The 26,391-nt window shown below is 37.7% G+C and overlaps 1 protein-coding gene across 1 annotated transcript; it reads right to left on the bottom strand.

The window, feature by feature from the left end:
- Nucleotides 1-556: 556 nt before the first annotated feature.
- On the bottom strand, nt 557-25,847 carry LOC127881323 (protein RER1-like). Its single transcript, XM_052429082.1, has 7 exons — nt 25,666-25,847; nt 12,376-12,451; nt 10,735-10,839; nt 5,337-5,439; nt 4,272-4,350; nt 1,847-1,982; nt 557-842 (listed from the first exon to the last, which is right to left on the bottom strand). The coding sequence occupies exons 2-7, from the start codon at nt 12,439-12,441 to the stop codon at nt 750-752; spliced, it is 582 nt and encodes a 193-aa protein (XP_052285042.1). The 5' UTR covers nt 12,442-12,451; nt 25,666-25,847; the 3' UTR covers nt 557-749.
- Nucleotides 25,848-26,391: the final 544 nt, after the last annotated feature.

Below are 26,391 nucleotides of genomic sequence, written 5' to 3'. Positions count from 1 at the left end.
TTATAAAAAAATTGGTACAGGACTATTAGATGTCTCTACATACCAAATTTGATAGCCCTAGGCCCAATGGTTACGGACGAGAAGATTTTGAAAGTTTTCACAAAATAGACCTTATATAAGCATATGTTCAATTTTGTGACCCCTGGGGCAGGGTCAAATTTGACCCCAGATCATAATTTGAATAAATTTGGTAGAGGACTATGCGATGTCTCTACATACCAAATTTGATAGCCCTAAGCCCAATGATTATGGTCGAGAAGATTTTTAAAGTTTTCACAAAATAGGCCTTATATAAGCAAATTTTCATTTTTGTGACCCCTGGGGCAGGGTCAAATTTGACCCCAGGGGCATAATTTGAACAAATTTGAAAGAGGTTCACCCCAGGAACATTAGTGTGAAATTTCATCAGAATTGGACCAGTAGTTTAGGAGAAGATAATTTAAGGAAAAGCTAACGCACGCACGGACGCTGACACAATGGACACATGACCATGACATAAGCCCCGCTGGCCTCTAGCCAGTGGAGCTAAAAAATCACATTTCACAACAAATAAATAAACATACAATACAATTATAATTCTGTTATAAATTCTATACAACAACATACAGCCAACATTTTCAGGATGATTGGATGAGATGTCACATGACAGTGGCTACACACCATTGAAAGTCACCGCACACCACCAAATGGCAGACATCAATTGAAATCACTCAAACTCATATACTCTGTGAATGAAGTTCAGGCCATGGTTACTTTGACATAACCACTTTGCCAGTGTCTTCCTTGCCCTTGTATCGTGTTTTACCACTTGACCATGGAACATATCGGTGCTTAATCATGTGCTGGAATGAAAACACAATTAACTTTTAAACAATCTGACAGATGAATGGCTTGCACTAAATGAAAGTTAGGGAATTATTTGCTCACAGATTGTATAGGGAATTTGCAAAATGCAGCAATGAAAGTTCTCAAAATTCTAATTTTCATTCCATTATTATATTAAGTTGAACATGTTAGCCATGCAAAAAAAATCATCTAAATATACACCTTTTTTATAAATGATTATTACATAAACAAATAATGAAAATTGCCTTGAACCAAACCAAATTTTTACTAAATTAAAGCATTGTGAACTGTGAACTGTTAAAACTTCTAAACAATATAAGCAAAACTTCAAAAATCAGAGGCAGAGATCCAAACTTCAAATTACTTCAAATTTAGTGCCCACTAGAATTGTGTCAATTAGACCCAAATATGCCCACATACATGTCATGGACTTGTGTTTTTGAAAACATTGCTTTGATGCTAAATCAATATTCATCAAGGAAAAAAAAGATTTTGGTGTTCAGTTTGGAAATATATCATGGAACATAAAGCAAACAAAAAAAGTATTCATTTAAAAAGATAAATGATGGTGTGAATGACAATTTCATATCAGTTAAAAATGTTATGATAAAATAAAATAACATCATTAAAAAAAACTCAAAATCAGGATCTTTTCGCAAAATGCCATTTTGTTTGTTAAGTGTTTACTCTAAATTTGTACAAAATGTGCAGGACATACATAGGGCATACATATAGGAAATATAAATTGTAGGACATACATAATGGCCCTGCTCTGTGAAAGGGGGGTTTAATGAATGTAGGTAAAGTGTCGTCCCAGATTAGCCTGTGCAGTCCGCACAGGCTAATCAGGGACGACACTTTCCACATTTAAGATATTTTTTATTTCAAGAAAGTCTCTTCTTCGCAAAACTCTTGTTTAGACGTGAAGTGTTGACCCTGATGATTACACCCCATTTACACAGAGCCTGGCACATATGTAGTATTAAGTCAGGATACATACTTTTATTTGTCTCTTCATGGTGATGACAAACAGGATGATAAAATACATCACTAATATTGGCCAGAACACAGGTATATTAAATGCTTCAAAAAATGTACAAAACATTGCAATGCACACTGCCCAGGTTCCAGAATACCTGAAAACAAAAACAGTTTTTTTGTATACAAAACAATACATTTCTTTATAACTCTTGGAGGTTTCATGCAAAGTGAAAGAAAACTACAAATAACACCACTCATTTGGAGGACAAACATGAATGATTTTATTTGACAAAAGGAATACAAAACCAACATAAAGAATTTCTTTCACAAAAAGTATGTTCATTACAATTTGTACAATGGCCTACCTGATAAAAATGAAACAGTCATTAAAGATCGCAAACAATTACAACCCACAATCGCTCATTTCACGCAGATGCAAAACATTGTTGTTATGAAAATTAATCTCAACATTTTTTGCTACTTAGCATTAACCCTTTGGATGCTGGGAAATTTGTCGTCTGCTAAAATGTCGTCTGGTGAATTTCTAAAATTAGCATTTTCTTCTATTTTTTTCAAAGAATACTATCAGAATAGCAAACAGTTTGGATCCTGATGAGACGCCACGTTCTGTGGCGTCTCATCTGGATCCTAACTGTTTGCAAAGACCTTAAAAATTCGGTTCCCGCATTGTAAGGGTTAATGACACACAAAGACTAAAAAATAAATTTATTTTTTGTCTGTGTTCAAGAGAACAGAGTTCTCTGGAACAGAGTAACAAACACAAAAATAATGTCTTAAAACTTAGTAAAAACAACACTCCTATAAAGTTTGATGTTGATGTGAAGAAAAATTACCATTGACCTCTATGTTTGAATTTTACCTTGAAGATGAATTTTGCCTACGACACACTCTTTCAAATAGTTATTTTAAAATCTTTCAATGCATAGAGAAGGTACAGAGAGATTCCGATATAGCCTCCACCACACCCCTGTGGAATGGAGGAGGGGTTTACTTACGTAAGGCTTGAAAATACTGTTATTTGTCAGACAAAATACACTTGAACTCTTTCAAAATGTTCCGACTCCCTGGGCCCTTATCAACCAACTCATCTTAAGAAGAAGGCCCAAAGTCGCTCGTCTGAGATAACAAGATATTATTAGGACAAATCTTCTGACCAAGTTTCATGAAGATTTGAGAATAAATGTGGCCTCTAGAGTGTTAACAAGGTTTTACTATAGTCATATAAGGAAAAATGCCCCGCCCCCTGGCGGCAATGTCTTTCAACCAAAGGGCATCATTTTTTAACTCTTCAAAGATATAATTGGGATGAATCTTCTGACCGAGTTTCATGAAGATCGGACTATAAATGTGGCCTCTAGAATGTTAACCAGATTTTACTATAGCCATATAAAGCCATATAAGGAAAAAATGTGGCAGCCATGTTTTTCAAGCAAACATTACCATTTTTGAACTCGTCCAAGATATCAATAAGACAACGTTTCTGACCACATTTCATGAAGATTGGACAATAAATGTGGCCTCTAGAGTGTTAACAAGGTTTAACTATAGTCATATAAGGAAAAATGTCCCGCCCCCTAGCGGCAATGTCTTTCAACCAAAGGGCATCATTTTTTGACTCTTTCGAGATAGAATTGGGATGAATCTTCTGACCGAGTTTCATGAAGATCCGACTTTTCATTTTCGCAAAGTTTTCAGAAACTTCCCGGAAAGCACGTTTTTTGCATGAATGAGCGTATGACGCGATTAAACGTTGCACCGTATCGTATTGCATTCTATCTAAATTTAAATTCACTTGTCTATAAATGGCCTCATTTTATGTTTTAATTGATGTTGTTATTATGTTGGATTATCGGACATATATGCACATTAGAAAGCGGTATGTTTACAGTTAATGGATACACATTTTCTTTCAATTTCTCACCCCTTAAAACACAATACACACAATGGGTACTTTTATCGGATTAATGAATGCAACACTAAGTGTTTCTTTTACGGGAGGGTTTTTGTCCGGTCCCGTTTTTTCATGGGAGGGTTTTTGTCCGGTCCCGTTTTTTTCATGGGAGGGTTTTTGTCCGCCCATGTTTATTCATGGGAGGGTTTTCGTCCGCCCCCTATGAAAATGACGGGAGGGTTTTTATCCGGGAGAGGTTTTGTCCGTATTCCAAAAACAATATAATCTCATGCCCAGCGTTTTTTCCAAGAGAAATAATATTATTAATTCTCAAGACGCAAGTTGGATAATTGTTTGGTGAATAGAGTCCAAGGTCAATTAAAATATTGATCAGTTTATTAAACTTGTTAAAATATTCATGAAAATTGATATAATCTCAAGAATGATGTTAACATGCTTGTAATCCAGCACTTCTTAGCTGAATTGTAACATTTGGATTGTACATTTTGAAGTTGTTTTTTTATTTTCTCACCAGAATTTGAACTCAGGCAGGCGCCTCATAAATGGCTTAAACTCATCTGATGATCTTGTGGGAAGTGAGGGACCATCCTCTGAAGTCAGAAACAAATCTTGCTGATTTCTATTTACAAAACATGAGCAGTGCTCTGTGAAAAGGGGGCTTAATGCATGTCCGTAAAGGGTTGTCCCAGATTAGCCTTTGCAGTCCACACAGGCAAATCAGGGAAAACACTTTCCTCCTAAACTGGATTTTTGCAAAGAAGAGACTTTCTTTAAACAGAAAAGCTGAAAGTGTCGTCCCTGAGTAGCCCGTGTGGATTGCACAGGCTAATCTGGGACGACACTTTAAGCACATGCATTAAACCCCTTTTCTGAGAGCACAGCCCATATGGTTACATACTGGATTTTTTTGTAGGAAGTAGGGTCAAGAAGATGGCAGGCATTTCGCAATGATTGGTATTATGGTAAAAGGCCAACACATTTACATGTATTTTTCAATGCAATTTTAATTCTGATAAGTTCATTATTAATTTGCTTTAAACTGAGAAGACTTTTATGACTAAAAGTGAAGAAATCCAGATATAAACGTCTCCATAAGTCTAAACAAGCATTGAGATGTAAATCCTGCAAGTTCAGCTTTATTTTTATCCCACCCTCATCAAAAGCAAAGTGAAAATGGCTTTTGCAACCAGCATAAACCAGAACAGCCTGCGAGTAACTAGCAGTCTTTTCAGGTTTTATGTTTGCTACTCATCAGTATCTAAGGTTTGGAAATGAAGCCTTTAAAACGTGAATTAAGTAAGAAAGGTCTTTATTTAAATTTAACTTTCTGAGGGACTTCACATGCGTCAAATTGCGTTTATAAGGTGATATAGGTTATCTGAACTGTGCATATCATTTGGCAGTGTTCTGTGAAAAAGGGGTTTAATGCATGTGCCTATAGTATTAAATTAAGCTAAAGAGAAAGTGTCGTCCCTGATTAGTCTGTGTGGACTGCAAAGGCTTATCTGGGATGACGCTTTACACACATGCATTAAACCCCTTTTTCACAGAGCACGGCCCATTTGCTCGCTCATACCGTCCTGGTCTTGTCCCATAGTTGGATCAATCTTTGGGGTCAGGAACCCAATGAAGAGGTTGAGCAGATAGATTCCCAAGGCATATGTTACTATGTACCAACCCTGAAAGACAAGCATACTCTATGTAAACAGCTTAGTAGCCTTTTATTGCACTGCACAATGTGTATAATTTAAGAAAACAGAAGAGCTTGATTGCTTTTAAAATTGAATTTCTCTTAAAATTCAGCAAACATACAGAGCTTAGTTGCATGTAAATGTATGAGACAGTCTCTTTAATACAAGCAAACAAAAGAGCTACGTTCCATTTTAATGTTCAGGTATCATATATTAAAACTATCATTATAGTAACCTTATGAAGAAAAACACATGAGTGTACCTAAAGAGAACAGATGTTTAACATCTTTCACACTACTTTAAAAATACATCAAGATGTAATATCTGTATTAATGTCAAACAAAAGTTTTATCTAGTTTGAGTGACTAAATGATTTGAGGTCGCTGTGCGGTAGTGGATAATGGTGTCCGCTTGGCGACCTGGTCAAGGCTTCCATCAACCCCAAAGACGACCAAGGACTGGTTCTACCCATGAATCTGACTCAAGAGCAAATCAATAAGCCTTAGGATTTTGATGCAATCAAGTTTAAATAAATAGCTTTTAACTTAACTAAACTAAATGGTTAGTGTCGCAATCTGAGAAACCAGGGCTAAATGCATACATGTATGCATAAAGTGGCGCCCAAGATAAGACTGTGTAGTCTGCTTCTATGACTTTTTTGTTTTAAGGTAGCGCACCTCTAATGATTTCCCGCGATTTATTTTACGATCATTGCCGATCTTTAATGATCGGTTATTTCCGAGAGATGCACTTTATTTTTTTCATACTTCGAAATTTGATATGTGTTTACCTAATTCATTTAGAATACATTATTTTCACTATAAAAATTGACTTTGATCCAATTATCATCTGAAAAATATGATTTCGCGATTTCTTCAAAGATCGATGAGCCTTTTTACCTGTTTACTTATAAATACCTAATTCAAAGTTGCACTGATGTGAAATTGTCGTGGCCGAGTGGTTAAGGCGATGGACTAGAAATCTTTTGGGATCTTCCAGCGCAGGTTCGAATCCTGCCGACCTCGCATACTTTTTGCGACGCATTTTATTTCTTTTCTAACGTAATTTGATTTAATATAGCATATAAGCTATGTTTATTGTTAAATATGTTGAAAATTGTAAGAACATCCTTCAATTTTTAAAATTAAAACAACATAATGGCTAAATTGGGTAAATTACTGCTGAAAATACGAATGATGCATGTTGCATTTTTATTTTTATTTCAAAAAGTAAACGGTAAATCTGTCTAATGATTATTGAAATTTTATTAATACATGCCCGTGATAATCATATTTTGTTTTTATAAATTCCATTTTTTTTTATTTGCATTCTTTTAAAATAATAATTATTTCTATCCGGATGACAGCAATTTCTTTAGAAACGGGAATGCAATCACTAACAAGAGGGCCTGAAAGCCCCAAAGTCGCTCACCTGAGATAACAAGATATTATTGGGACAAATCTTCTGACAAAGTTTCACGAAGATCGGAAAATAAATGCCCCGCCCCCTGGCAGCCATGTTTTTCAACCAAACGGCATAATTTTTTAACTCTTCCAAGATACTAACTGGATGAATCTTCTGACCAATTTTCATAATGATCGGACATTAAATGTGGCCTCTAGAGTGTTAACAAGATTTTACTATAGTCATATAAGGAAAAATGCCCCGCCCCTTGGAAGCCATTTTTTTCAAGCAAACATAGTTATCAAAATTGTGACTTCTAGAGTGTTTACAAGGTTTCTCTATAGCCAAATAGGGAAAACTGCCACTATATACATATAAAGAACAAGAGGGCCTGAAAGGCCCAAAGTCGCTCACCTGAGATAACAAGGACAAATCTTCTGACCAAGTTCCACGAAGATCGGAAAATAAATGTGGCCTCTAGAGTGTTAACAAGGTTTTACTATAGCCATATAAAGAAAATTTCCCACCCCTGGCAGCCATGTTTTTCAACCAACTGGCATCATTTTTGAACTCATCAAAGATATCATTGAGACCAATCCTCCTACCAAATTTCATGAAGATTTGGCAATAAATGTGGCCTCTAGAGTGTTAACCAGGTTTTACTAAAGCCATATACAGTCAATCTTGTGGCTGCGACAACTTGAATTAAGCGACCTTTGTCTTATGCGACCATTTTGAAATCCCACGGAGCTTTTTCGCTATATAATGATATTGTATTACGCAACTTTTGTCTTACGCGACCAGTGGGGAAAATAAACTATTAATCGGCAACATCTGTCGAAATCCCAGAGCTCCAGATAAGGTTTTGTGAAATTCTTAACGTTACTACCAGATCTTCAAAAAATAATTCTTAACTCTGAAATGTTATTGTTAACGTTACAACTAAGTTTTGGAAAATAATTCTTAACTTTTCTTAATGACCTAAAAATAAATAATAATGGTTATTTTCATGCAAAAAATCAAAATAAACATAAACTTTATTTATACGAGTTAAACAGTGTCTAGTCAGCATTATACAATTTATATTTTTCAAATACCTTCATATGCCCAAACTGGGCTTAGATTGCATGCCTTCGATGAATTTTTAAATATTTCACAATTAAAACGGGTCCTCCCTATCAATCTTTTCAACAATTAGCCACGGGAATCCCTTCCACTCGTTAAATGTTTTTTTTGTTTAAGTTTGGACCCGTCGTGTCGCGTTTTTTAGCTTTTTCCAACTGTGTCGGCAACTGAACATACAACATCATATAAGATATTTTCTATAATGTCTTTCTTAACATTCAACTTTGGCTCACTTTGCGTACAATATGTAAAAGCGTGTTTTTGCACACTTTGCAGTTTTTTAAGATGCTCTCTGGGCGCCGCCATTGTTTTTGACAGAGAGACTGTACACGCTGCTTTTATTGGAAAAAAAGCGCTTTGTTAAACAAACCCGATAACCATTCTATATAAGCACCGAAAAGATCTTTAATACGCGAAATTCTCTCAAAAAAATAGATACGAACCGATGTAAAAATAATATTCGTAACTTGATTTTGTAATTCTTAATGGTACTACAAGATTTTAAAATAAATACGTAACGGACTTGAAAATAATTCGTAATTACGAAAATACGACCCTAATCTGGAGCTCTGCCGTACATTACCAATTTGTAGTTATGCTAATTAGTAGATATTTGTTAGCCAATCACATTGTTATTGACTTAATAAATTTTCCAATCAGGTCTGTTTGTTTTCAATTGATGTGTTTTAATTTTTTCAGCTCATTATGTATCATAATCGAGTCAGATTTCATTAAGCGTACATGCAAAAATTAAAATGTCAAAACGAAACGTGATAACGTTGAACCTGAAAATTCGGGTTTTGGAATTGTCAAAGAGTTAAAATGCACGTAAAATTGCAGATGAGTTTGGAGTCAGTAAAATTCAAAATCAGAACATTCTGAAGCGTCAAGCCGAGGTGCTTGAAGACATGGAAAATAATGTGTCAGGTGAAAAAAAAACGTGCGAGGTGCATGAGGAACGAGGACATTAATGATCTTGTGTTAACATGGTTTAAGGATGCAACAACGAGGTGAATGCCTGTGTCAGGCCCTCTCATATGTGCTCAGGCCCTTAGATTTGCGTCCGACTTAGGAAGAGACGTTTCAAGGCTTCCACTCGCTGGTTAGCTTCGTTTCCCAGCACATTTTTAGCCAAATTCTTTGTTCTCAGGAAAAATATTTCCTTGTCTATGTTGTTTTTGCAAATAAATATGTACACACAATTCATTTATAATAAATGATAATTTATAATAAGTGAAAAAATATAACACATTATAAGTAAAATATTGTTTATGTATTGTGTTTATATTCATTTTATTATCAAAGTTAAAATCATTGTGGACAAAAGAGATTATCCTCCATATAGATTAAAATTGAAGGTAAGCATTCTTCCAGAATGGCCTTTTTTATTTAAAGACCATTTTATTAAGAGACCACTTTTGATTACTACCTTGAGTGGTCTCTCAATACAAGATTGACTGTATAGCCATATAAGGAAAAATGCCCCGCCCCTGGTGGTAAAGCAACCAAAACCATTTTCGAACTCATCCAAGATATCATTGGGCCAAATCTTCAGACCAAGTTTCATGATGATTTTTACAGTGATGTTTATTCATACGATACACAAACACTAACTCTGATCCTAATAAAAAGACAAATTCTTCGGTTATTGTACGAAATATCTTCGTCACCATCGGCTCGGGGCGCTAATTCGTCTTTGCTGCATTTTATGAAATTCGTCTTCAATGTCTTGGCTATTTTGTGTTATTGTAACATGTATTTATCAATATATTACAATTTAACACATATAAAAATCGTATAGTCTCGCTTTAATCATTTGACAAAAGAATGCCATATTGTACAGAATCATCAAACAATAAAAAACATATTCAAAAGTTAGCTATCTTCCAGAATGTAAAACTATCATTTATAATTAATTCCACTTAATCTTCTTGTGCTTTAAAAAAAAAAATTAAAAAGGGAGACAACTCTGTCAATTCAACATAATTTTTCAAAAGCCATTTTGCAGTTACTTCCCTTGACATGCTAAACTAGAGTGTTCACAAGCTGCTTTACTATATAAATATAAGGAAAATGACCTCCCCCCCCCAGCGGCCATGCTTTTATACCGATCCAAACCATTTTCGAACTCAACCGTCTTATCCAGAAAACACATGTACTGACCAAATTTCATGAACAAAATGGACCAAACATGTGACTTCTAGACCATTTTCGAACTTGTCCGAGATATCAATAAAACCAGTGTTTTGACCAAGTTTCATGATGATTGGGCAAAAATTGTGACTTCTAGAGTGTTCACAAGGTTTCTCTATTGCCATATAAGGAATACTGCCCCGCCCCCTGGCAACCATGTTTTTCAACGGACCAGAACCATTTTTGAACTCAACCAACATATTATTAAGGCAAACATTTTGACAAAGTTACACGATGATTGGACATCAAATGTGACTTCTACAGTGTTCACAAGGTTTTTCTTTTTTTTGACCTAGTGACCTAGTTTTTGACCCAGCATGACCCAGTTTCGATCTCAGTCAAGGTAAAAATGCGACAAATGTTCTGACCAAATTTCATCAAAATCAGACAATAAATGTGGCCTCTAGAGTGTTTACGAGCAAATGTTAACGGACGGACGGATGACAGACAAAGACCGGTCAGAAAAGCTCACCTGAGCAATCAGGTGAGCTAAAAATCCGTATCTAAGTGGTAAAGGGTTAAGCCCAATTTTCTCAGAGCGATTATCATTTGTATGTTTACCTGTAAAAAATAGACTCTAAGGAAGTAGAATGCAAAGAGGAGAAGTGTGACTGTCCATCTGAAAGCCATGTGGGGAGTGGATTTGTCCATGAAATTTTGCTGGATCTGAAATAAAATGTGAAAACTATATTTACAAGACAGCTTTCAGATATTAAATGTTGTACTTATCAAATAACAATATAACTATTTCAATTAACTATATATGCTGAAGTCACAACTCACAAGTAATGTTTCTGTTCTGTTCTGTACAATACAAGGTATTTTTATAATGTGTTAAACTTCCAAATTGAATTATTGCTATGTTGTATGTACTTAAATAAAAGTAATACATTATAAAACACATACAATGTAATAAAAGAATGTACATAAAAAAGCACTGTTAAGTTGTACTTTTTCTGAAACTGTGAATATACATACAAAATTTTACATAAGTCTCTGTAATGTTTGTGGACTTGTCAGGAGCAAAACTTAACAAGATCATGGACACAAATTATATGCCCATGGCCCCATGGTAAATAATAAATTGTCACTGTAGTGTCATATAACCCCCTTACACACTTACGTAATAATATGTAGCAAGTTGTAATAATTAAAAAGTTTGACCCCAAGGCATGTACTTTTGATGCCATTGGCATTTTTTTTAAAGTTTGTACAGATCCTCAATCTAATGTTACAAACAAAACATTCAACATTTGGGTCTTGTGGTTTAAGTGGAATATTTCCTAAGAGTTATTTTGCAATATAATATGTCTACATACATGTAAATGTTACCCAATGGATGTAGCTGGTCGGTCATGATTTGATGAAACATAGAAGACCAATATACAATTTTGCATACCAAATATTAAAAATCTGGATGTGGAAGTCACACAGATGTTTATATTTTTGCTAATGAGGTCAATGGTAACAATATCAATGTAAAGAAATTCTACGGAGGCATAACTTTTTAATTGTTCATGTACGATGCTGAAACTGACTCATGCACACCTTATATCATACATGTAGCTAACAAAATCAGCAAGTTTTAATGTTGTCTGCATAAAAGTGTAGATCATCACCAGACAATGAGCAAGAGAGCTGAAATGACAAGATTGACCAAAGAAAGGGCTATTTCTTCTTTAGTGCCTCGCAGGATTCGGCTTTTTTTTCATACTCGGCCTCCATTTTATGTAAACAAGCATTTGCACAAAGCTAGTTTACGATTGGATTTTAAAATTACACTTAGTCCAAAATCTCTTATCAGCCTGGTTTACATGTAAATTGTCTGGTGATAAAATTTGGCCTCCTTTGTTAGTAAAAAAATAATCCCAGAAAGTCTGTTGACGATTTAATGAAAACTAAAACTAAAAGATTGGAAACAATTAATATGCCTTCTACCCAGCTGCCTATTTATTGGCCTGGTGGATAAACAAGTGTATAATAAGGGATCCCTATAAAATGAATTAAGAGGATAATTGTTAAGCCACTAGGCTCTTAATCTTGTGGTGTTCCCCAATAATTTCTTTACAAGAAAAAAAAAGAGAAATAACAAATGTTGGCAACTGTGGTAAGTAGCACATAAAGTCTGTCTCCATAGACAAATCAACTTATTGGCATATTCATTTCAGAGACCAAATTGATGGTGGGCCATTAGCCAAATACCTCCCACATCCTGCGAAAAAACTGCGACACCATCCCAGGCCGCCTTGGAGCTGAATCAGAGTCCATTGTTGTCAATCTGAAAAAGAAAATGCCATGTTACCAACTAGATGACTATTGCAGAGAAACACACAATTTTCGTTGCTCCAAGTGATTGTAGCTGAATACAAAAGATCCTGAAACACAATCATTAAAGTAAACACAGTAAAAGGGTCATTTTGAATTTTCTACTAAATTTGTTACACATTACTGATTTTTTATGAGCAACTTCCATATCCCGACAGTGTTTTTTTTCAGTTTTGGGGGAAAGGGGTCGGGTCCCTTAAGGGAGGAAAATTTGTGCGTAAAAGGGGAAAAAGGGGAAATTTCAATGCTTAGCAAGTAACAATACAAATTCAAGTTTTAACACTATTATGCACCATAAATAGAGAGAAAAACATTATTATCCCCACGCTTTTTGAAAAAAAGGTGGGGATATTGTGGTTATCTCCGCCGTCCGTCCGTCTGTCCGTTCGTCCTGGCCACTATCTCCTCCTACACTAAAAGCACTAGAACCTTGAAACTTACACACATGGTAGCTATGAGCATATGTGCGACCCTGCACTATTTGGAATTTTGATCTGACCCCTGGGTCAAAAGTTATAGCGGTTGGGGTGGGGCCGCGTCAGAAATTATCACTCATTTTTTTAGGTTATTTTACATTTACTTCTTTATTTCTACACCGATTCACTTCAAATTGATACTGGACCTCTCTTATGACAATACGGTCAATCTCAACCATGCATGGCCCCATTCCCAACCCTGGGGCCCCCCGCCCACATAGGCCACACCCACCAAAAATTTCCATTTACTATAATTTTTTCATTTCTACACGGATTCACTTCAAATTGATACTGAACTTTTGTTATGACATTAGGGTCAATCTCAACTATGCATGGCCCCAATCCCAACCCTGGGGCGCCCGCCCACATAGGCCACACCCACCAAAAAATTCCCATTTACTATAATTTTTTCATTTCTACACGGATTCACTTCAAATTGATACTGAACTTCTCTTATGACATTAGGGTCAATCTCAACTATGCATGGCCCCATAACCAACCCTGGGGCCCCGCCCACATAGACCACACCCACCCAAAATTGCCTTTACTATAATTTCTTCATTTCTACACCGATTCACTTCAAATTGATATTGAACTTCTCTTATGACAATACAGTCAATCTCAGCTATGCATGGCCCCATTACCAACCCTGGGGCGCCCCGCCCACATAGACCACACCCACCCAAAATTGCCTTTTACTATAATTTCTTCATTTCTACACCGATTTACTTCAAATTGATACTGAACCTCTCTTATGACAATACGGTCAATCTCAACTATGCATGGCCCCATTACCAACCCTGGGGCCCCGCCCACATAGACCACACCCGCCCGAAATTGCCTTTTACTATAATTTCTTCATTTCTACACCGATTCACTTCAAATTGATACTGAACTTCTCTTATGACAATACGGTCAATCTCAACTATGCATGGCACAATTACCAACCCTGGGGCGCCCTGCCCACATATGTCAGATCCACCCAAAATTGCCTTTTACTATAACTTCTTCATTTCTACACCAATTCACTTCTAATTGATGATGAACTTCTCTTATGACAATACGGTCAATCTCAGCTATGCATGGCCCCATTACCAACCCTGGGGCACACCTAGGTCAAACATTCGGCGTGGGGATACGCGTCGGCCTCTGCCGCGCCATTTCTAGTTCCAACTGTTTTTTTCATCAACATGTTATGTGTATGTTCAAAGATCAACCTTTTGACAAAAAACTGCTTGTCGAAAGTGCCCTTTTGACAAAAAAGCCCCCCTGCCCTTTTCAAATCTTAGCTGGAGCACTGAGAAGCTGATGTATATCATGTCCAAATGACCGAATATAACTGTTTAACAATTTATTTAAAGTGAGATGCTTTACTTTTTGATGTTTTATATTTCTTTTTCCCTTTCAAATGATGTTCATTGGTGTTATTCTGTGTTTAAACTAGAAATCAGAGCTCCAGATAAGGGTCGTATTTTCGTAATTACAAATTATTTTCAAGTTCGTTACGTATTTATTTTAAAATCTTGTCGTACCATTAAGAATTACAAAATCAAGTTACGAATATTATTTTTACATCGGTTCGTATCGATTTTTTTGAGAGAATTTCGCGTAGTAAAGATCTTTTCGGTGCTCATATAGAATGGTTATCGGGTTTGTTTAACAAAGCGCATTTTTTCCAATAAAAGCGGCGTGTACAGTCTCTCTGTCAGAAACAATGGCGGCGCCCAGAGAGCGTCTTAAAAATCTGCAAACGCGTGCAAAAACACGCTTTAACATATTGTGCGCAAAGTGAGCCGAAGTTGAATGTTAAGAAAGACATTATTATAGAAAAGATCTTATACGATGTTGTATGTTCAGTTGCCGACACAGTCGGAAAAAGCTTTAAAAAAAGCGACACGACGGGTCCAAACTTAAACATAAAAAAACATTGAACGAGTGGAAGGGAAAATTTCCCGTGGCTAATCGTTGAAAAGATTGATAGGGGGGACCCGTTTTAGTTGTGAAATATGTAAAAATTCATCGAAGGCATGCAATCTAACCACAGTTTTGGCATATGAAGGTATTTGAAAATAAAATTGTATAATACATGTACTGACTAGACACTGTTGAACTCGTATAAATTAAGTTTCTAGTATGTTTATTTTGATTTTTTGCATGAAAATAACCATTATTATTTATTTTTAGGTCATTTAGAAAAGTTAAGAATTATTTTCCAAAACTTAGAAGTAACGTTTAGAATAAAATTTCAGAGTTAAGAATTATTTTTGAAGATCTGGTAGTAACGTTAAGAATTTCACAAAACCTTATCTGGAGCTCTGTAGAAATTGCACGGCAGAGGCCGACGCGTATCCCCACGCAGCATGTTTGACCCAGGGGCGCCCCAGAATTGGTAATGGGGCCATGCATAGTTGAGATTGACCGTATTATCATAAGAGAAGTTCAGTATCAATTAGAAGTGAATCGGTGTACAAATGAAGAAGTTATAGTAAAAGACAATTTTGGGTGGGTGTGGCCTATGTGGGCGGGGCGCCCCAGGGTTGGTTATGGGGCCATGCATAGTTGAGATTGACCGTATTGTCTGTAGAGATGTTCAGTATCAGTTTGAAGTAAAATCGGTGTAGAAATGAAGAAGCTAATGTCAAATAACCTAAAACAAGAGCACCGCATAACGGGTGCCACGCTCGGCTGCGAAAACTTGTCAGAATTTTTATTTTTATTTTAGAGGTAACAGTGACCTTGACCTTTGACCTAGTGACCCAACAAGAGATGTGTTTGTCAGAAACACAATGCCCCCTACTGCGCCGCATTGAAATAAAACTTCTATTTATCATTTGGCAGGTATAGAAATCATCTCCCTTTAAAGGTTATTACTTCCCTTGAATTTTGTCCAATCCAACCGGGGGTGGGGGGTGGGGAGGAGCTCACAGTCAATTATGACCATGTCAGACATCACTGACAACCAAGGCCTGTGGTTTAAAAGAGATCATAACCAGAGTTGATCATGTACATTGTATCTATGGACATAAGTCCACAGGTATGTAATGAACATCAAAGAAATTATGATTATATCATTAAAAAAAAAAATTTGACAAATCAATCATTTGGGTTATAAATAATCAAAATAATAAATCTGTACAGTAACTGTGCAAAGAACTTCAATTCTTGGTAAGGAAATATATCATATGAGATTTATAATTTTATAAATTACTCCCTTGAAAATAATTGTCTGTAACAAATCTCTATTTTTAGTAGCAAATAATTAAAAGCCACTACCGTTACTGAAGATTCACTACTCAAAATGTGCAGCTCCATGAGATACACATGCATGCCAAATATATAAAGTGGATATATAGAATACTTTTCTCCCTTTTTAAAGCTTATTACTTCCCTTAAATCTGTATTATTTACCATAGACCGTAAACGATGACCTTGACCTTTTACCACAATGTGTTTGTCAGAAACACAATGCTGCCTACTGCGCCACTTTAATATATTTAACAAAAATATATACGTGGGCAGGTTAGATAACTATGTCCATTTAAAGCTTATTAATTCCCTTGACTTTGTTTTTTCGACCCTAGACCCTGAAGGATGATGTTCACCTTGAAATTTTACAACTCAAAATGTGCAGCTCCATGAGATACACATGCATGCCAAATATCAAGGTACTATCTTCAATATTTAAAAAGTTATGGCCAATGTTAAGGTTTTAGCACGACGCCTATGGTGGACGCGGACGACGAGCTGGTTATGACTTTAGCTCGGGTTTTCTCCAAAAACAGCCTTGCTAAAAATGAGTGAAAATCTCTGACCCGGCCCCACCCCAACCCCCATAACTTTTGACCCAGGGGTCAGATCAAAATTCCAAATAATGCAGGGTCGCACATATGCTCATAGCTACCATGTAAGTAAGTTTCAAAGTTCTAGCGCTTATAGTGTAGGAGGAGATAGTGGCCAGGACAGACAGACAGACGAGATAACCACAATATCCCCACGCTTTTCATGTCACTGTGGAAGAGGAGAAGCTGAAGAGATGGAAGCAATACTTTGAGTCCATCCTAAACCGCCCAGACCCACCAACCCTAGCCGACATTCCTGAAGCTGAAAAGGACCTTGACATCAACCTCGGCAACATCACTGTAACGGAAGTCAATGAAGCCATCCGAAAGCTGAAGAATGAGAAGGCGCCTGGCAACGATGGAGTGTGCCCTGAGATTCTGAAAGCAGAAGACACAGTGACGCCGCAGCTTCTTTGCCAGATTCTTCAAAAGATTTGGAACAGCGAAGAAGCGCCAAGCGAATGGAAGACCGGCTCCATTGTCAAACTGCCCAAGAAAGGAGACCTGGGGAACTGTAACAACTGGCGAGGCATCACTCTACTATCTCTCACCAATAAGATCTTCAGCCGCATCATCCTCCAACGCATCACAACAGCAGTGGACGGTATCCTTCCCCAAGAACAGGCTGGCTTCAGGAAAGGCAAGTCCTGCATCGACCACATCATCAGGCAGATCCTTGAGCAGTCCCATGATGGAATGTATCCCTCTACGTGGTTTTTGTGGACTTTGAGAAGGCCTTCGACAGCCTACACAGAGACTCTCTGGAAGATTCTGAGACATGACGGCATCCCTCAGAAACTTGTCAACGTCATCAGGTCTCTGTACGAAAACTTTGAGTGCAGAGTCGTCCACAACAACCAGCTCACTGAACCATTCAAGGTGGAAACTGGGGTGAAGCAAGGATGTATCCTCTCGCCGCTCCTCTTTTCAATGGCAATTGACTGGATCATGCGACGCACCACAGAGGGAAGGAGGCAAGGAATACAGTGGACGCTGACCTCGCTGCTAGATGACCTGGACTACGCCGACGATATCGGGCTACTTGCTAGCAGGAACCAGGACATCCAGCAGAAGACACAACAGTTGGCACTGTCAGCAAGCACCATAGGTCTCAGGGTCAACATTGGGAAGACTCAGGTCATGAGGAAGAACACCAGAGTTGGCGACCCAATCACTATCAATGACCAGCCTCTGCAAAATGTGGACGTGTTCATTTACCTGGGCAGCAAGGTCACCACAGATGGAGACTGTGCAAGGGAGATCAACACAACATCAGCAAAGCCAACCAAGCCTTCGCAATGCTGAAGCCCATCTGGAGGACCACAAGTCTTAGCCTGCACACCAAGCTCCGCATCTTCAAGAGCAACATGCTGAGCGTCCTTCTATATGGGTCTGAGTGCTGGAAGACCACTGCTACCATCGAGCGAAAACTGGAAGTCTTCCAGAACAAGTGCCTACGACAGATCATGAAAGTCTTCTGGCCAAACATGATCACGAACATAGAACTGCTTAAAAGAGCTGGCGCAAACAGCATTGCGGAGACCATTGCTTTGGAAAGATGGAAATGGCTATGCCATGTCTGCAGAATGGCACCCGACTCCCTACCCAGGGTAGCACTGAGAGGACTCCACAGGGGAAAAGAAATCGTGGACGACCGAAAGAGACGTGGCACTGAACCTTGGAGCAAGAGCTCAAGAACAGAGGCCTCACTCTGCAGACAGCACCTGCAACAGCAGCTGACCAACCAAAGTGGCGCTCCCTTGCCGTCACCTCAAGTACCAGACGGTGCAGAGAGGATTTAATGAATGATTGAATTTTCAAAAAGTGTGGGGATAATAATTTATTTAAAACATTTATGCAGCATACCGTTTAATAAATTGATGTTAACATTATTATATTATTTTGGTTATCTGTGTTGTTTATCACGTTGAAAACAAAAAGTTAATTATATACAAATAAAGCTTATCAAGACTTATGAAGGTATGACTTATGAAGGCACATGTAATTATTGTTTTTTATGTAATAACATACTTTTTAAAGTGATAATATATTCAATGACATTAATGTAGTAAGGTTTCTTTAAAAGATTGTTCTTTTTACAGGGGTTTTTCAGCACTGTCTGCGCCTCCGGAAAACGGAGGCAGTCCCAAAGCAAACGGACCCAATCCCAACAATCAAAATTATAAACAAAAATCCCAATTTCCAAAAAAAAAATATTTTTTTTTGAGAATGAAGTGTCTTATAACTTGTGTGACTAACCAGTGTTTGTTTTGGTAAAAAATATCTGCTATAAGGTTTTGATTGTTCAGTTCTTATCTCAGAGTGTAACTGTAACTGAAAAACAAAACTGCAGTACTTGAATAAACGTTGAACATGCCCAATATTGCATCTGTTTATATAAAGAAGACAAAATAACAAATTAACACAAATTTATTTGTTAAACCACTGAATTATTTAAGCATGATAAATTAACATTTTTTTCCCAAATGAGCCGTTTCATCTAAGCAAAAATTACCAAAATGGCCAATTTTGTCGATAAAACATTCCCAATTTGGTCAGACTCCTTTTCCCAAAATAGACAGAAAAAAACCTGATTAATTAGGTTGGAATAACCAACAGTTTTCACGCCGCGAAAAAGTGGCGATAACTTTTTTTTGGCCAGTGAAACCTATGATTATGGTATCGAGGTCTGTAAACATTGAAGGGAAAATGTTTTTTACTCCGTGAAGATTTCAGTCTGAGATACTGTCTGATCAATGTTAACTGGGTCACGCGAGTTGTGTATCATGTTATTACTTAAAAGTTGACCCTGGTATTTGTAAAAATATTGCAAGACATGTTCTCGAGAGGATTTCAATAATACTTAGGATTTTGATGCAATCAAGCTTAGATTCATTGTTTTTTTTCACTATTTGGGGAATGGGGCCGGGTCCCTTTGGACTGGGAAAAATTTGCGGTGTTTTGACTAAAATTTGGAAATTAGTGTTGTTGTTGTTTTGCCAACAAATGCTTAATAACTGAGGATACAAGTGTGTCCAGTATTATATTTACTAAGGTTAATCTTACAGTACAGCTAACGCGGCACAAACATAATCTGCGGCTACGCCACGGCCAGATTATTAGTGCGCGGCGGCCGAATCGTGTGTTCACGCGGCGTATCGCCGTGGCCCTCAGCATCGATCCGCGCAACGACGCCGAGTCTGTGTTAACCTCGCGTACTTTCGCGGAGTAAATCAGCCGCATACGTACGCGGCGGATCGAGTGAAAAGATATCCACCTACATGTACATACATGTATGTGTAGCGTAAAATTAATTACGCGCAACTGTTAATGTTTCGTTCGATTATCATTATTAAATTTGTAATCCGAAACACACTTTCGAATTTTAATGCTAACGCGCTCTTTGACAAATTCTAGCGTCAAATGAACAGTGCTAAAATATCCTTTGTTTCATAAAAAGCGCGCGAAAATTATGCAGACATGTAGAACGTCGTTTGGAAAGTTTGGGTGTATTTTGTGTTGTATAAATACATGAACATCACGTCAGGTGTAAAGCGCGTGTTCAGTGGAAAAAAACGCCTCGATTAGACGATATTTCATCATCTCTATAAATAGTAACAAATGCCAAAATGTATTTGATACTTAAGGAAATATCGAGAATGTTTGTGTATCGTAAATATTCACCAGCATTTGCTTTAAAACTGGAATATACGGGATTATCGGGTAATTAGTAGCGATATTACCTGTATAATATGAACAAAATAAAACGTGTTTATATACGCATATTCAAACAATAGTTATAATAAGCTGATAATTAACAAAACAACAAATACGTCGTCACCGTCTTGATTATTGATGTGACTTCAAACTGCTAATTTTCTCAGCTTAAATTTAATAGCAAAATGAACATGCAATTAATTAATAAATCCACCATATGCTGGAGCCTTGACCACTGGTATGTGCGAAAACATAATTACGTGACCTTGTTTATGTGTGAAATACATACACTACGGGCGGGAAACAAACTTAGTTGGCCAGACACATTAACTATGCTTACATGTATATGCTAATACAATCCAGGCACAATAAATTTATTATAATTTTAATTATTATTATAATTGTTCTTTCAAAATTTGTTAACTACATGTAACTAATAATTTTAAAAAGATTTTTTATTTCATGACGCGCATCGACTCGGCATCATGTCGCGGATAGCGGCATGCCTCAGCGGACAGATGCGAAGTTTCGCGACGAAATGCGACTTGCCGCCGCATACTGATGCGGCTTCAACGACTGACGCGGCATCGACTCGTTTCGCCTTGCCGCCGCGGATCGCGAAATACGTTTGTTCCGCTTTGGCTGTACTGTATATGCATGAGAGAAAAAAAAAAAATTGAAACCTTCCATTGGGAAATTTTAGCTCTCATTTGGGAAAAATATATACTTTTATGGGTCCAGCGATATTTTTCCTTCTTTATAAAGTACCGGTAAACGGCACTTTCCCAATTACGAAAAAACTACAAATTTCCCAATTGCTGTCCCAAAAATTCTCAATTAAGGTAAAAAAAAAAAAAAAAATTTTTTTTTGGAAAATGCAACATTTTGTTAGTTTCCCTATGCAGCTCTATGGTTTGAACCTAGGTAAATAAAATATTGACAGCTTGAAACACTAAGTTATCAATTTTAAAGTATTTGGGAGCATAAAATCAAATTCTCCAATTTCCCAATTTGAGGGTTTCACGACTAGATTTTCCCAATTTTCAGGTGGACTCAATTTTTCCCAATTGGACCGGTACGGGTACTTTTCCCAATTGGACAAAAGAAATCGCTGAGGTCCGGTTACTGGACTCGATTTTGAATGAGAAAAAAACACTGCTTCCTGTAGTATATTGCTGACTATTACAGGAACTTGGGAAGGCTTATTATAGGCAGATCTCCTGGGAAGAAGCAGTACTTAGTGTCTATGGAGGAAATAATGAGAACGTTCCCCGAGCAGAAAGAAAACCAGAAAGCCTGTAGAAATGCCAGAAATGAGTATGTTAGAGACATGATAAGTGAACCTGGAGGCAACAACAAGAAGCTATACTCATATGTAAAAAGCATGAAAAGTGACAGTTCAGGCGTTGCTCCCCTGAAAAAAGATGGGTCCACCTATTCTGATGCTAGTGCCAAAGCAGACATCCTGAACGACCAGTTCTCCTCAGTGTTCACAAAGGAGGACTGCGAGAACCTTCCAGATCTCGGACGGGATATCCCAGTGGAGGCCCCCCCACTGATGATCCATGTCAATGGTGTAAGGAAGCTACTTGAAGCCCTCAACCCACACAAAGCATCAGGACCAGACCAGATATCATCCATATTCCTGAAGGAGATGTCATCGGTCATAGCCCCAGCACTAACCCTCATCTTTCAAGCGTCTCATTATCAGTGCCAAGTCCCTACTGATTGGAAACAAGCCAATGTCACGCCACTTTTCAAGAAAGGAGACAAGACCCAAGCTTCCAACTATCGTCCTGTGTCACTAACCTCAATCTGCTGTAAGACCATGGAACACATTGTTCACAGCCACTTGATGAAGTTCTTGGATGAACACAAGCTTCTCTCCGATGCACAGCACGGATTCCGAAAGAGGAGATCATGCGAGTCACAACTCATCAACACAGTACAGGATCTCGCAGCAGGGTTGAGTAACAAGCAACAGATTGACGGGATACTACTTGATTTTTCTAAAGCATTCGACAAGGTGCCTCACCGACGTCTTTCAACAAAGCTGCACCACTACGGTGTGCGCGGCAAGACTCTGGGGTGGATTAACAGCTTCCTATCCGATAGACAACAGCAAGTTGTACTTGACAGAAAGGTATCTGCACCAGCCCCGGTTACATCAGGAGTCCCTCAGGGTACTGTCCTCGGGCCTCTCCTGTTCTTGGTCTACATAAATGACCTCCCAGGTAGAGTCTCATCAACTGTACGCCTCTTTGCCGATGACTGTCTATTATACAGGACCATAAGATCGGCAGATGACACCAAGGCACTTCAAGATGACCTCGACCAGTTACAAGTATGGGAGCGGGAGTGGTTAATGGACTTTAATCCGGACAAGTGCGAAATGATCCGTATTACCAACAAGCGGAACATCACACCTGGCTCATACAACATCCATGGCCAAACACTTAAACAGACAGATAAAGCCAAATACCTTGGTGTGACCATAGACAGTAAACTCACGTGGAACAGCCATATAGACATCACCGCTAAAAAGGCAAACTCAACATCAGCCTTCCTTCGTAGGAATCTGGCAACCTGCCCTACAGACATCAAGGCAAAGGCATATACACATCACTTGTAAGACCCCAGCTCGAGTATGCGGCATCTGTTTGGGATCCCAAAACCCGATCCAACATCAACAAATTGGAGTCTGTCCAACGAAGAAATGCCCGCTTCTGCACAGGCGACTACCGATACACCAGCAGTGTCACTGCAATGATGGACAAGCTCGGTTGGCCAACGCTTGAATACAGACAGGCTTTTTCCGCCCTATGCCACGGGTCCGAAATTCGGCCCCATTCCCAATGCAAATCTGGTTGTTTTTTTCCCAATTGAAAAAAAAAATCCCAATTCCAAAAAAAAAAAAAAAAAAAAAATTTTTTTTTTTACTTAAAATATATAAGTTAACCTGATCCGGTGTAGAAAATAAAAAGTGTTGCATATTTAAATTATCTGTTGCCTTGAATTTGTTTTAAAAACTGTAAAATATGTTAATGATTATTTAAGACTTTCCTTATTTTCCTCAAAATCCAGCGCTTCGCACGATTTTTTTCACCTCAAAAAAAGCCAGGCCTTTTCCCCAAATTCAGATTTATAAACCTGCACTTATCTCACATGTTCATAATACGTTGTAAAATTTTAATAATAAGTTATCAAAATAGTCGTTATGTACCAGTTAACGGCTTCTTTGAAATATAAGAAACACTATTTCAGGCTTGGCGAAATTGCCGGTCCGCCGGTCCTGACCGGCAGATTTCAATTTGGTCCGGCAGGTTTAACAAGAATGTCGGTCCTGGTGACCGGCAAAATGTGAAATGATTGCAAACAAATCTTTTTTTTTCAAGTTGAAAATTCGAAGAGCTAATCGCTTACTACATCATGAAAATGAAATCGCTCGTTGTTTTGATGTTTGCTGTAGGTTTGTTACGTACAATTAGCAAATCCAACTTGTTACACAACACCTACTTTAAACTCGTTTGCAAAATCGCCAACTGCGTTCTAACAAAAAAGATCTTGATAGCTTTTACATATTTTTCGAGTAGGATAAGGACAATAAAATATGGTATCGTGATCAACACAACCATATGCATACGCCATTTTTCATAAGTGTAAAGAGTACAGTGCATTATGGGGCAGAGCTTTCATTGGACGAGCGAATTTAAATTTAGATTGAATGCAATACGATACATGTACAAAGAAATGTTTTTATTGCATCATATGCAGTGCCATGTAAAAAAACGTGCTTCCCGGGGACTTTCTGATACTGGTCAAAAATGAAAATGAATCTCTGTTAACAATTACACTGCGTTAGCATGTAAATAAATCGTCTTTTTTATTTAATTAATTACTAGTAAACGTTCTGAAAAATGAAATGCCTTAATCATTAAATGTCAGGTAACGTGTTTTGTACTGTGCGCAGTATATTTTAACAGCCGCTCCAAACTGCAATCATATTAAAGTAAGAATGTTTAAATCGTTTCGAATAACTTAAATTTGATAATTATTAGGCTTGCACATACGTTATTGAAATTATCGCACCGAACCGTTCTAATAGGGAATACATGTAATAAAAACTGACACGCGAATTTTTCACAACATGATTGACATTACACAACCGATTAACACCAATTAGCTGCCAGTGTAACCTCTAAGCGATTAAAATCAATTTAACGGCCGGTTGAATAAAGAGATCAAGATGTGATCGCTGCCATTTTTGAATTTTCTAGTTAAGTTGTTGTTGCTTTACGGTCCGGCTAAATTTTCTCCGGACCGGCACATTTTCTGAAATGCCTGTCCGGATGACCGGCAGATTTTTTCTAATTTCGCCATGCCTGCTATTTACATGCGATAATTTTTCCCAATTGAGCCAATTTTGCGACTAATTTTTTTCCCAAAATGGGAGTTTTCACGACGCGAAATTCCCAAAATTCCAGTGTGGCGTATTCCCAAAATGGAGCGGAAAAAGCCTGACAGACGACAAGCGGCAAAAGTGGTCATGATGTACAGGATCGTAAACAACCTGGTGGACATCGATTCCAGAAGCGTACTCATACCAGCAGGAGTGCACACCAGAGGCCATGCAAACCGCTTCATAGTGCCATTCACGACAGTCAATGCCTACCAGTATTCCTTCTTCCCAACTGGAATACGCCTCTGGAATGGTCTCCCAGAACAGGTGGTCAATTCCCCGTCCATAGATGTCTTTAAGACTAGGATGGGGGAGCTGTGCATATAACTCTGGAGCAAAATGTTTTTATCCGGCTTTTAACCATTGTTCTTCCCTTCACACGTGTACATAGTTCACAATTGTGCGACAATGTCCCAGAGGGGCCCAGCACATTAACCGAGAGATAGAGATAGATAGAGATAGCAGGGAGCGAACCCACGAACTCCCGATCGCTAGGCGAACACCTCATCCACTACACCACTGCGACCTATATAATGTATCTTTTATTGAAAAATTAATTTCTGTTTCAGATTAACTTCCAATTGCAACCACTCAGTAAATTTACTAAAAATAAAAACTAGAAAAATAATCAAAACATTACCCCACCCACAAAAAATACAACGCGTTTGTTTCATACCTATTTAGAAAGTCGGTTCAGTAGTTTTGAGATGAAAGTCAAAGTATGGTGTTTATATTAAACGAGTTTTGTCATAAGATGGGCATAAAAACTGTCATTTTAAAGCAAAATACATATAAAAATACGAGGTACACGTCGCCAGTGCCGGTACTTCCGGTATAGACTAGTTTGTTTACAGCTTATTACAGTTATATAAAAACTATGTTATTAAATGGAAACCAGTCCAAATGTGTATTTGCCGGTTAAAAACTACTATTAATCAATTACAAAGGTTAGATACCAGTAATTGATTATGAAACGCTGTGACTGAGTATCCAGTGCATACAGATTCGATATACAAAACAAACAATAGTTATATCTATCAAAAGGGTATTTTTTTCCCCAAAATATTATAACGTATTTTTGCATAAGAGATTAAACCTTGTGACTCAGACACTTACTATGGCTCGATTAGTCATTGTCGGCTCCGCTACTACTTAAATGTACCCCGGGCATCTTAAGTGTACTTAAACGTGCCCCAGGTACGGAAAATATACTGAAACGTACCCGGAATTTCTAACGCTAAATTGGTCGTTGTCTGCAATTTTTTCGAATTAATAATGCTCATACGTATCCTCCAATTACCTTGAGTCGAGCATGACCCAAAGTCGATCACTCTGTTTATATTAAGAATGCGGCTCTCGTGATGACGTCACACGCACGCGCTCCGAATATTTTGTTTAACTT

Source organism: Dreissena polymorpha, chromosome 5 (assembly GCF_020536995.1).
Source record: "Dreissena polymorpha isolate Duluth1 chromosome 5, UMN_Dpol_1.0, whole genome shotgun sequence".
NCBI classification, from domain to species: Eukaryota; Metazoa; Mollusca; class Bivalvia; order Myida; family Dreissenidae; genus Dreissena; species Dreissena polymorpha.
The sequence above is the reverse complement of the archived record's forward strand: the minus strand, read 5'-3'. Positions and strand labels throughout refer to the sequence as shown.